This window comes from Cololabis saira, chromosome 10, assembly GCF_033807715.1.
Source record: "Cololabis saira isolate AMF1-May2022 chromosome 10, fColSai1.1, whole genome shotgun sequence".
Classification (NCBI taxonomy): Eukaryota; Metazoa; Chordata; class Actinopteri; order Beloniformes; family Belonidae; genus Cololabis; species Cololabis saira.
Window position 1 is genome coordinate 32172678 of NC_084596.1, and position 12616 is coordinate 32185293.

The 12616-nt window shown below is 41.6% G+C and overlaps 1 protein-coding gene across 1 annotated transcript in view; it reads right to left on the bottom strand.

Annotated features, from left to right (window-relative positions):
• The window catches only part of LOC133452869 (rab effector MyRIP-like), a 34136-nt gene that overhangs the window by 7519 nt on the left and 14001 nt on the right, over positions 1-12616 (bottom strand). The window contains 9 exon segments of the mRNA XM_061732575.1: positions 258-314; positions 571-2493; positions 3515-4062; positions 4997-5105; positions 5410-5550; positions 5694-5719; positions 5722-5773; positions 6505-6602; positions 6950-7030. Of these exon segments, the coding sequence (XP_061588559.1) occupies positions 258-314; positions 571-2493; positions 3515-4062; positions 4997-5105; positions 5410-5550; positions 5694-5719; positions 5722-5773; positions 6505-6602; positions 6950-7030 (3035 nt within the window).

Genomic DNA, 12616 nt, shown 5'->3' on the forward strand with positions numbered 1-12616 from the left:
GGAGACATTATTATCTATTGAGATGAAGAATTTTCTTCCACAAAGATATGATGTGATATGATGAAGATGTGATGACACCATCCGGCATTAAAAAAAGCAGAAGCATGAAAAACAGTGCAGGTTTGTGAACAAAGTGGAATCCAGTCAAAGTCAAATTAATGATCTAGTCACATAAATAGTCTCAGTGTATTCTCGATTACGTCCAAACAAAACTAACATTGTCTTTAGAGATTAAAGAGAATCCAGCTCACGCTCACCTGCTGCATCAGAGATGAAATTAACTCTACAGTTTTGGAAAGCTCCACATCTTTGCCCTACAGTTTGCAGAGCACATAAGAGGAGAAAGCAACGCACACAGAGGCCGGACAAAGGTCAGTAACAAGTTAGTTGCAGAGAAAATCACGCTAATAACAGGCGTCGGGCAACGTGAACCGAAGTCCTTAGATAAGAGCTTTCAGGCTTTAGCTGACATTTAGCAGATGTCCATGCAACAGTGATTCCAAGTGGGGTTGCTTTACCAGCAGCAGACTGTTAGTGGAAAATAAATGTAAGGAACAGCGGACTACTTACATACTGAATCTCATCTGCCGACAGAAAACCCTCCTGAAGAGGAGAAGAGCTGCTCTGTTCAATTTTTTCTTCTTTCAGGTCTTCGGTTTCATCGAATTGTCCATCCATGTCTGTCTTCCCATCGTCTGCAGTGTCTCCCTCTGCCCACACGTCCTCCCACTCATCCACGGTGTTTCCTTTTTCACACAGTTTCCCCTCATCATCCACTTCAGTGTTTGGACATGACGGCTTGACCTCATCCTTCTCATGTCTCTCTTTGGTACTTATTTGTCTTTCTTCCTGCATGTTCTCATCCTCACCTCTAGTGTCTCCATTTTCTTCTTTGGCTCTTATGTCACTTTTAATTTTCTGACTCGCCTCTGACTTCTCATTTAAAACTTTCCCAAACTCCTCTGAAGCACCTTTGCTTCGTGCATCAAGACCGAACGCTCTGCATCCACTTTCCTCCCTGCTCTCATTGTTCTCTAGCTCTCTATCTACATTTTTTCCATCTTTGTCCTTCACGGCTTCCACCTGAATGTCCTCCAGAGTCATCAACAACATGCTGCTAATAATTCTGTCAAATTCTGGGTCTTCTTCGTCGCTGTCTGCAGCCATTTCCCATCCGCTCTCATTCTCTTTGCTGTCTTTCAGACACCTTTCTTCTTCTTCCTTTTCATGTGGCCTCTTTTGCTCTCGCTCTATGACTCTTATCTCGTCTGCTTTTTCTGTTCTTAACTGAATTTTTTGTCTTTCTTCCATCTCTTTTTCTTTCCCAGCTTTCAAGATTTCAATCCTTTTGTCACATAATTGCTCCTTTTGTATTGTTGCACCCCCTGTTAATTCCTTTTTCCTTAAAACTCTTTTTTTGTCAATTTCATCCTCATTTTCATTCTGACTTGCCAAGAGATTCTCACTTGTTACTTTTTCATCACTCGTGTTTTTTCTTTCTTCAGCCTCAACCTTCAGATCAAACATCTTCATGTTTATGTCTCCCATGGATCCTGCCCTCTCCCACAGATCCTCATCCACACCGCTGCTCCTCATCCCTCCTTTCTTCACCTCCTGCTCTATTTCTCCCTCATCCTCTCCAACCCTGTCCAGCTCATCCTCAGTGGAGGAATACTGAGCGGAGTTGACCAAACTGACCAAATCTCGCAGCGGCGCCCTCTCAGTCTGCAGCTTCCACAGCTCTGCTTCCTCAGTCACCTCCTCCTCATCCTCTCCTCTGCCTACTTTGTCCAGCTCGTCTTCTGTGGATGAAAACTGGGTGGAACTGATCTGATTAACCAACCTGCACACTTTCACAGCCAGACCCTCATTCCCGGCATCCTCCTCTTCTTTTTCTTCGATGCTGATTCTGTCCAACTCGTCCTCTGTGGATGAGTACTGAGTCGCTCTGGCCTGTTGTTCCAGCTTACAGAGCCTATAAGTGAGTCGTTCTGTCTTTTCCTCCCACTCTTCACCTTCCTCCTTAATATCCTCGTCTTTGTCTCTATCCCACTCTCCTTCACTCTGTCCTGCCTTGTCCAGCTCATCTTCAGTGGATGAGAAGTACGAGAGGCTGGACTCTGCAACAAGCCTGTACAAACTGTGTTTCATCGCTCTACCTTCGTCTTTCTCTTCTTCATCCTCCAAATCAATCTCCATCTCAAACGCCCTCTCTCCTTCATTCTTGCAGTTACTTCCTTGCCTCCCTCCCTCCCTCTGTCCATCACTGCAGTCATCCTTTTCTTCAGGTTCTTCTTCTCTAGTGGAGTCAGAAACCCCGCCTTCTATCTGACGCAGTTTTACAGTGAAATCCTCGTTGATCGCGTTGGCTTCATTCCCAGTGATGTCATCGGTGAGGTCAAACGGTTCAGGAGTCGTGGCTCCAGACGTGAGAGTATCAGGGGTCTCGGGATCAGAAGCAGGGGGAGAATAGTCAAGTTTGTTCTTTAAATCCTGCAAATATAAGAAATGTTACAGTTTAAAATATCACTAGCTCAGCTGAGGTTCACAGCTTGACCTTGTGTTAAACCCTTCAGTGATACAGTATATACTGTATAAGAAAGTCACGTGACTTCCCAAACCCTTCTGAACTGTTTAGTTTGATCTCAGCTGCCGTGTCCTGCATGTTTACTTGAACCAGCACAAACATGTTTTTTTTTTGTCCATAATGAAATTTCTACCCTTATGTCAGGTTCTACTTATACATTTAATACCAACAAAAAATAAACAACACATTTTTAAGACATGATGCAGTGCAGAAACGTGCTGCGTAGCTTTAGAAGACAGTTGATATAATTTACTTGTTTAGTAATTAGACGAGTAATTATATTTATGTTCTTTCTGCTTATAATTCTTGACCTTTGTTCTTAAACCATGGGACATATTTTAATAGCTCATAAAGGTTATTGGGATGTCCTGCCATGTCTTGCTGGTCAGTGCATTTCAATAATGACGATTTCATAACAATCCAGACTAAGTGCTTAGTGCAATTGGGAATTCAACAGATTTCCTTTACGTAATACTGTAAATAAATATAACTTTTTTGATATATTTTTTGATGTAAAATCACTTTTGCATATTAAACTGATTTTATGTATTATACCATCATAGCTTTGAAGAGACCTGTTGATTTAAGTATATTATACTTGTGGATACCAGTGTTGAATTGAGGCTAAATAAACACCTCAGTTTTTGTTTTTTTGGGGGGTAAAAACTGAAATTATCAAAATGTTCTCAAACCAAACATTTTAAAACTTCAAAGCACATAAACACAGAAAAATCATGTTTTCAGTGGCTCTTTAGTCAATAGAGAAGATCTAAATGCCCCTATGTGATAACAAGTACTAAATGCAGTGGCTATAAAAGAATTCTTGCAGCAAATACTGGCTGGATTAAACCTACTGGCAAAAAATAAAATGTAAGTAATCAATTGTTCACCCCATGTGTGCGTTGTTAAAAGTAATTTCCTTCTTACCAACACAGGAGAAGCAGCTTCTGGCTCGTTCTTACTCTTCCTGAGTGATTTCCTGATTTTTTCCATCTCTGCCTCTTGAGCCTCCTCGATCCCATCTTCTCTCAGACCTCCTGCACCTTCCAGGTTGAAGTTGACATCAATGATGCTCGTCCTGCGGGATGACGAAGGCTTCCTGATCTCTGCAGGCACCTTCCGCTTGAGAAGGGCCAGCAGATGTTTGTCAGCTTTCCAGTTCCCCTCAGAGTCTGAAGAGGGGTTGTCTCTGCAACCCTGGTGGCCCATCAGTGGGGGGATGCTGTCGCTGAAGTCTTGCAAGTTGAAGTTAGAGTCCATCATCTTCCTGTGAATCTCCTGCAGGACGGCTCCCCAGGAGCCGTCGGGCTCCGGTTTGCTTTGGTTTTCAGAGCCCAGAACTTCGTAGGCAGACACAACTCCGGCCTCTTTCTCCAAGGCACTGTAGACCAAGCTCTTCCTTTTAGTGAGGAGGCTGGGCCGGGACAGCTGGGCGCTCTGCAGGGCGATCCAGTTCCCGTCTGGGCTCGTCAGCACTGAGGACACACCTCCGCATGCGGGCATACACACACACACACACACACACACACACACACACACACACCAGGACACACAAGGTATCATGCAGAAAAGCAGAGACCATGTGCCACCCGGGAATCACACATGCAACCACACGAACAAAAACAAGCACACAGTGGAGGTGGGTGTTAGCTGACACACCAGAACTGGAAGGCGTCACCACATGAACCGTTTCAGCTCGTGACGCCTCGTCTCAGACTTTAATTCACTGTCAACTGCATTTTATTAAAATCAGCTCACGTAGGCCGTCAGGTAGACCAAAGAGAACTGAGACGATCCTCTTATAATCGCGTATAAGTCACCTGAAAAGAGGCTTTTGCAGCACATCACAAAGAAGATGAACGCTCACTTTTCAGCATACTGTGTTTTTGTCTCTGGAGTGGTCTGAGTCTCTACTAAAATTTGAAATTAAGTGTGGTTGAGTACCATTATGGTAACTGATCTTCTGGGGCTCATTTCAGGGAGTTTACTGTTTCAAATCAGAGGATTTTAATAAGTTCAATAAACTGTGACTAGCAATTTAATTAAAAAGAGCTATGATGCAATAACTCACTATGGCAAGGCTATCAGCAAGCTGAAGAGTACCTTCTAATTCAAGTAGTTAAATACATATAGATTAGAAAACCTCAAGCAATCACAAGTATCCGTTTGGGCATTAATATAGTATTTTTTAATTGAATTGTTTCATAATTCATTATTCTAATTGCATGGGAAAGGTTGTGGTTTTGGGCTTAAATATCAAGAGTGTACAGGCCGGTAGGTGAAAAAAGAATATGGAAGCAACTGAAAATGAAATATAAACATGAGTAACTCAGGAATAATACACACACACACTCTGAAAACGGCAACAACTCGTAGTCGATTGTAAATCCTAAAACAAAAAGACCTTACCGGAGTTGTCTAGTCGGTCTACACTCTTCCGGGCGGTGACAGCCAAACCAGCTGCCTCCTTCTTTAGAGCCGTAGGACAGTCCTGTACGAGAGCGGGAGGGTCACTGTCCTGCAGAGAGAAGGCTGAGTGTGACCTCTGGAAAAACAACAGTCCGATTTCGGTGTTGATTTTATTCTCTGAAGTCGGACTGATGTACTATTGAAAGCTATACTCCTCAAACATCTATGAAAGTACAAATGCAACATCCATACATGAAGCTATGCTTCAATGTGTAAAAAGCAGCATAGAAACAAGGTTAAAATGCAAAAATCTTAACCCTTGCTGGTTTAATGTTCAACAATGAATCATAAATGTGTTACGTAATCCACCACAGTTTCAAGTGTTGCTGATATTGATCGTGGTGTGTTGTTACCCAGAGGTTTGACTGCTGTTTCACTGAGCTGGAGGCCTGATCACCAGCAGGATGATGATGAAGGTCAGTGCTGCGCTCCAGGGTCCAGTCATGCTCATATTCTGCTCTCATGTCAGCCAAAGTCTTTCTCCTGCTGATGATCTTAAACACACAGAGGTCAGGATTAGCACCACACACAGCTCTGATCCCACACAAGGCAACGGATCAATTGGTTTTGTTTTACAGCCTCCGATAAAAGCCAAAACAAACAACATACTGTTATGCACAATGTAACCCTTTTTTACTTTTTGCACAATAGTTTTGGCCAGTTTTGGATGAGCTCTCCTTTATGCTCCCGCAGATAGTGCGCCTCATTCTGCTTCTCCTGGGAAATACACACACACACACACACACATAAGAAAGCCTTTCAGAGTCACACAAACACACACTCTAAGCTGATTATGCTCTGAAATGTGCATGCTGAACGTTTATATTTGCTGTACTGCGTTCAAAAGCTTTGGGAAACTTGCACAGATTACTGAGAAGGAAATCGTTTCTTACATGCAGTTTTAGATTAGTGATGCACATACCAAAGATGGTTTAAAGGATGAAACGTGCATGCTCAGTGTTAGAAATGTATTTCCATAGTGTCTCATGAAAGAGACCATTGATTTCAGGTTTATAAATATATAATTTATAAGAGTTTACAGTACAAGAAGTGTAATATAATTGCCTTCATCTTGCCATTTTGACTTTCTTGAGAGCAATAATCTTAAATTGAAGCAAAAGTTGTTGTAACTGCGGCTCAAGCACCCTCGTGCACTTTTGTACTAAACTGTCCTTTCAATTGTAGCATAATCCTGGTGGTTTCACATAATCGGATCCAAACTCTGGCTTCGACAAAAAGCAGAAATGCCGGATTAAAAAGGAACTTCACAAAAAGACTGTTAAAGACAAATAACTACATGGATTACTGTCTATGAAGATACATAGTGCAGCATCTCTGACAGTATTTCTGACAGCATCTCTGATACAGCACTGCATGGGCAGATGACAGCGCCAACACTGGATTAGTAGTAATACTAGAATGGATGTAATGTGGAAAACATCAAAAACCTGAGTGGAGGTGCCGTCCTCAGCCTTAGAAATGGCCTCGTCTATGGCCTCCTCTGCCACCCGCATGGCCACACTGAGCGTCTCCGCCATGCTGTGCTCTAAACTCCAACAGACACAGTTTTCATGTTGCAGATAAATCAAAACTGAGACGTTTCTGGTTCATCCCAAACCCCAAGATTACATTACCCGATCTGCTTGAAGACAGTTTTTGTCTCCGACAACAACTGTTAGAGATTTTAGTTTGAAAACATATGGCATTACAATTAAACAATAGACTGAAACATAACTAAGCCCTTTTGTTCTTCCTAGAGGACATCATGTCTTCTGTCAGATAGTGTGTATCGTGTAACATGGTAATGCAAAGACATCAAACTGTCATTAATAACAGAAACAAGTGTGCAGTATAAACCAGTGCCAGTGAAGCAATAACAAAGTCTGTGTTCACCTTCAGTTTGTCTGTAAAAAGCAGAGTCGCTCCCGCAGATGCTTCCCTCATTGCAGATGCTCTCCTCGCAGGCGCTGCCCTCTGCAGACACACACATGTTGACATGTATGCAGACAAACAGATAGGACATCTACAAGAGTTTCATTCTGCAGCCTGAAGTTATCAGTGTCCAGCTTAAAGCCACTCTATGTAGCAGTACCACTTCTGACCACACGGGGGCAACACAACACAAGAAGGTTAATGTGTCAGCGGAAGGCAAAAAGTGACAACGATGAAGTGAACTATTAATGAGATAAAGTGGTATTACAAGATACACCGGACCATCGACGCTCATTAGCACAGTATTGTCAGGGGTTCTTTTGTCAGCACAGCTGAGCTAAATACCCCCATGCATGGGCGTGGTAGTGGGGGGAAAAGTGGACCTGACTACCCAGGGCCCGAGTAGAGAGAGGGGCCCATGAAAATCCAGATTTTTTTTTTTTTTTTTTTTTGTGATGTTTTTATTTCGAATGAATTGGGCCCTCCAATTAATTGGTGTCATAATTTATTTAAAATATATTGATAACATCAAATGAGAGAATGAACTTAATGTCACAGTTCTCCCAACATATTAGACATTCTGGGCCCCCCCCCCTTGAAGATGCAAAATGGTTTAGTCCGCCCAACAGCGACCAGCAACAGGTCACTGGTTAGACAGTGCGCCCAGAGATCAGAGACCTGTGTGCAGGACATCATGCTGCCCAAAAAACATACATCGGGCTATCAGAAAAAGAAAGAGAGGAAACAAAAAGAAAGACGGCAGAACGAGGGGAGGCAGCTGCTGACAGCTGCTTTCTTTCCCAAAGGTGAACCAAGCTTGTCATGCAAAGTCCAATTAAAGTATCCCCGCGTATCCTACGCCGTAAGATCTGCGTTGGCGCAACGCGGAACCATAAATCAGCCGGTGTCGTCACTCATCTGCAAGACGCTTCTCTCTGCTGCTCCATTAACACAAAGTAACGATGGATATTCGGAAGTGGTTCAAGCACTAGTACGACTGTCTCAGAAAATTAGAATATTGTGATAAAGTCCTTTATTTTCTGTAATGCAATTAAAAAAACAAAAATGTCATACATTCTGAACATTCTGAAATATTGCAAGCCTTTTATTATTTTATTATTGCTGATCATGGCTTACAGTTTAAGATTAAGATTCCCAGAATATTCTAATTTTTTGAGATAGGATATTTGAGTTTTCTTAAACTGTAAGCCATGATCAGCAATATTAAAATAATAAAAGGCTTGCAATATTTAAGTTGATTTTTAATGAATCCAGAATGTATGACATTTTTGTATTATAGAAAATAAAATGAAACTCCGTGCTGAGATTTAATGAATGATCCATCTAGCAATATTGCTGCTGCATATATCAACATGTAAATAACATACCAATATCACTGTAGGCTCAAGTGCACATTAGTAATATAATAATTGAGCAATAACGCAATTTATTATTTTTGTCTGGTAAAAAGCCTTAGCATTGCGGTAAAGTGCTGTGCTTCAAAGCTATTGTCAATGTTCAATAAATTCATGGTGTTACCAAAGCCAATGAATAATCATGTTAAATAACTGTGATCTCACTATCAATCAAAAATGATTGTGATTGTGATTTTTGCCACAGATAGATAGAGAGAGAAAGAGATATGTCTGGGTGGTGAGAACAGAAAAACAATTAGCTATTCTTCTCAATCTGGCTGAAAAATGGCTTAAAACATTTTTGCCTCTGCAACTTATTGCAGCCAGATGTAGCCTAATGTTTTAGGTATTTGAGCACAAGTAGGCCAAATGCATCAATTCAGAACCACTCATCAATATAATCTGATCTGATTGTAGTTGATTGTATAAATGCCCCCCCCCCCCACCCCTTTTTTTTTCTCTCTCACGCGCCTCGCGGGCATGGATAGGGGCCCACTGACATTGAGAGTGTACAGGGCCCAGAATTTGGTGCTACACCCCTGCCCCCATGTGGTCAGAAGTGGTACTACTACATAAAGTGGAATCATATTTGATGATTTAAGAATGAATTGCCTCTTTCATTCATTCATATTTTCAATATGCATAACTAACCTCAGAACTCAGGGCAGGGATAGTAATTATACTGGACTTTTCTTTGGTTAAAGTTGATATTTGAACTGTATTTTAGAAAAAAATACTAAGAAAAGAAAGACAAATGAGTTGGCTATAAATAACTTGTGCTGTAAACCATGTTACAATTATACCGCAGAGATCTCAGTCACACTGTAGACACTTCCCCTCCACCTCTGCGCTCTTTTCACGTCATGTAAGTATTCTTGCAACAATGCACCCATTTGTGGTTACATAAGTGCATTAGAGCGGCCTCGTGTGCAGCATTACCAGTTGACCGGTGCTCTGTACAGCGTTCTCAGGGTCACGTCCAATCATTTTAATGGCCAAAACCCCACTTTAACTAAGTGGTATTAACTGTGCGAGTACTTTGAAAAATGCGACAAGGAATTCACTTCTGGGACCGTTCAATCCAATAACCTCTGAATAAAAATGGGGGCTCACTGATGTGGAACATCTCTGCAAACTAAAAGGTTTTCATTTGCAGTGTAAGACAATATCTGTGTTGGGGCACTGGAGCCACTCTGCTGAACGACACAGACCTGTAGAGGAGTTATAACGGAAACAGCAGCTGAAGGTGACTGTAACCCTGCAGGCACCACATTTACAACCACAGTCGTATTTAAAGAGGTCATAACTATCCGTATCAGTCTTTTTCCTCCCTTGAATGGGATTCAGATGCTGAACTCCACGCAACACTAATGCATCCAGTGTCTGATGTGCAGACATTCTGTATTTTTGTAGTATTTTGATCAAAATACCTCAATCATGAGATTCAAGGCTTTTGCATTTGTTTTGTTTCCTTTGATGATTATCACATACTGTAGAGACGATCCATGAGGGCTAGACAACGATTCTTCTGAGTGATCAAATATTCCCTAATTTGGACCAATCACACAAAACATGGAAATGAATATGAGGTCATTTCAACTCTTGATATGGCCCCGTGTTATGATTTCTGTCGACGTCCCATCACAGATTATTTGACAGTGAATAAATTGATGATGACTGAAGATTTTTGGCTTTTGGGAGTAAAGATTCTTCTGGGTTGAGGACACCTTCTTTTTTCATTTTTTTTTTTTGGCCAGCAGTAAATAAAGGAAATACTAGCCTGTTTGAAGAGCATTACGCTGCTCCCAAATGTGAGCTCTGATGCTATTCATGCAGCGCAGGTCTGCTATAAACACGTGAATATATGACTCAGCTTGTGATATATAGTGTTTGTGAGCCAACAGAGGAGGGGTGGATGTCAGCCCACATCAGTCCTCTGCCCACAGGGGCCACAGCTCTGCATCATCTGCAGCAGCAACCTCTCCTCCACACAACATAATTCTCTGAAATCCTCCTGATTGGGAACTAATGGTCTGGATAAGGGCTCATCTTCGTCCCTGACGGGATAAACATGCTGGAACAGCTGTACTTTGGGCGACCAATGTGTAGTACCAACAATTTATTTTCCACATGGGTGGCTCTGTGTTTGTTCTTCAGAGTGACTCTGACGGCCGAGATCTCCCCGGAGGTCAACGCAACGCTTTCATTACATAAAAAGTCCTAAGCTTGTTCCCTCAGTGGAATGTTGTGTTGGGTACTGAATGAAACCATCATTTTAATAAATAAAACAAGCTGTACACATAAAAATGACTATTTTAGATAGCATGTTGTTCCTATTACATGACAAACTTTTGATCAAACTTTAAAATCTTGTAGAAAAAAGTAAAAAAAAAAAAAAAAAACATCGACGCCATGTCTAAAACCTTGATTTTCATAATCTTATTTTAAATTGATTCATTTTCTCCTCCTCCTCTCCGTAAGTACACCAAGGAATCATGAGCTGCAGCAGATCCACTAAAGCCCCCCTCAAGTTTCAGTTTTTCCACTCACAACTGTGTCTGAAATGACCACCTAATCAAAAACTCCAGCGTAGCACAGCTCTGTCAGTCTGGGGCAGTGAAACCAGCTGCTCTAAATAGACTTAACAGAAAGGTTCGGTTCCTCTGTGGTAGTTTGGTCAAAACATGTCACCAACTATTTCTAAAAATGTGCCAAAAGGACACGCTCTGTCTCCTTTGAAAGAGAGCTGCTCACGAGTGTGCGGGAGGTGAGGGGGATACCTGTGGATCCACAGCTGGAAGGTGGAGGTGGAATCAAGCGGCAAGCAGCTCCAGTGAGTCAGGGACCTGAGGTACTTTGGACAATTGAGTTTCATGTCTGTTCTTCTTCTCTTTCCTTCAGTCTCAACATTTTAGCTACGTTAAATTCCTTCTTCGACTTGTTTGTTCCAAGCTGATACTCAGTAGAAACCTCATGATGCTCATTTTGCAAATCTGTTTCAGTTTATCAGTACGTTTACATGCACTAACAGAGAGTCGAAATGTTGCCTTAATCCGACCGATATCGAATTTTTAAAAGCCATGTTTACACCTTAGCCGGGCTGTAGTCGACCTGAACTGAAACTCTTAAGATCGTGATATTAGTGCCAGATAATCCGAGTTATTCCGCCATGTATACGCAACCCACGCTTAGCCGAGCTAGTGACTGCACGGGACTCCGACACTGCGAAAGCCGGAATATCAAAACAGTAGGAGGAGAAGACGAACAACAGAGAAGGAACCGGAAGAACGCCAATGCAAAAGTGCGTGTGGCGCCACCTTAGCATCGCAGGGTCGAACGCACCTCACTCAATAATCGATTGTCTTCTTGTGCATGTATACTTGGATTTCTCTGAAACTCAAGTTTAATCCTTAGCTAGATTATTACCAAAAGCTTGATTTGGATGTGCATGTAACTGTTTTTTTATTTTTTTATTTATCAGTTTTAACTGTTTGTGCTCCTGTCAGATGAATCATTATGAAGGTTCAATATGCGACCTTGTGTCACACAAGAGAAGCAGAGTCTGATTTGTCTCATATCCTTCTGTGTCAGGAAAACCAGAGTGATGTGGTCTCACTTTTTATTCACCTCTTTATGCCATGTGAGTAAAGAAAAGTGGTGGAGGAAGCCTGGTCACACACAGGCAGAATCAAAGTTTAATTAAAGGAGAAATCCTATTTGGGATTTTTTTTTTTGGGCCCTGAGCCAATCACACACATCAACATTCATTTTATTGATCTGAACCTTTGTTCATATGAGAGCGCTCATTAGAGCGGTTTAAAAATCTGAATTCTGAATCTTGCAGCCAAAAACGTGTCACAAGACAACATAAAATAATAAATTAAACTTCAAGCTGGACTATGATTTAGTTGGAGCCTTGCTATATTCTTGTGAGCATTTATTACGTGTACAATCCACACATCCTTGTTTCTAGTGATGAGCTGATCCAATCATTTCTGAAGGATCAGAGGGAAATAACTGGATTTTAAACTTTCTAATTGAATTAAATCACATTATTTATTAACTTATTGTCTGTCCTTGAGTTTTGCAGTTAGTAGCACTGATGTCAGGTGAGAAGTGGGCCTGACTTTCAACCTAGAGGAGCTGCAGTCGTCAGAGAGCTGACTTAAACGTAGAGTGAACTTGAAGTGGGCTCCTCTGCATTTCAGAAATG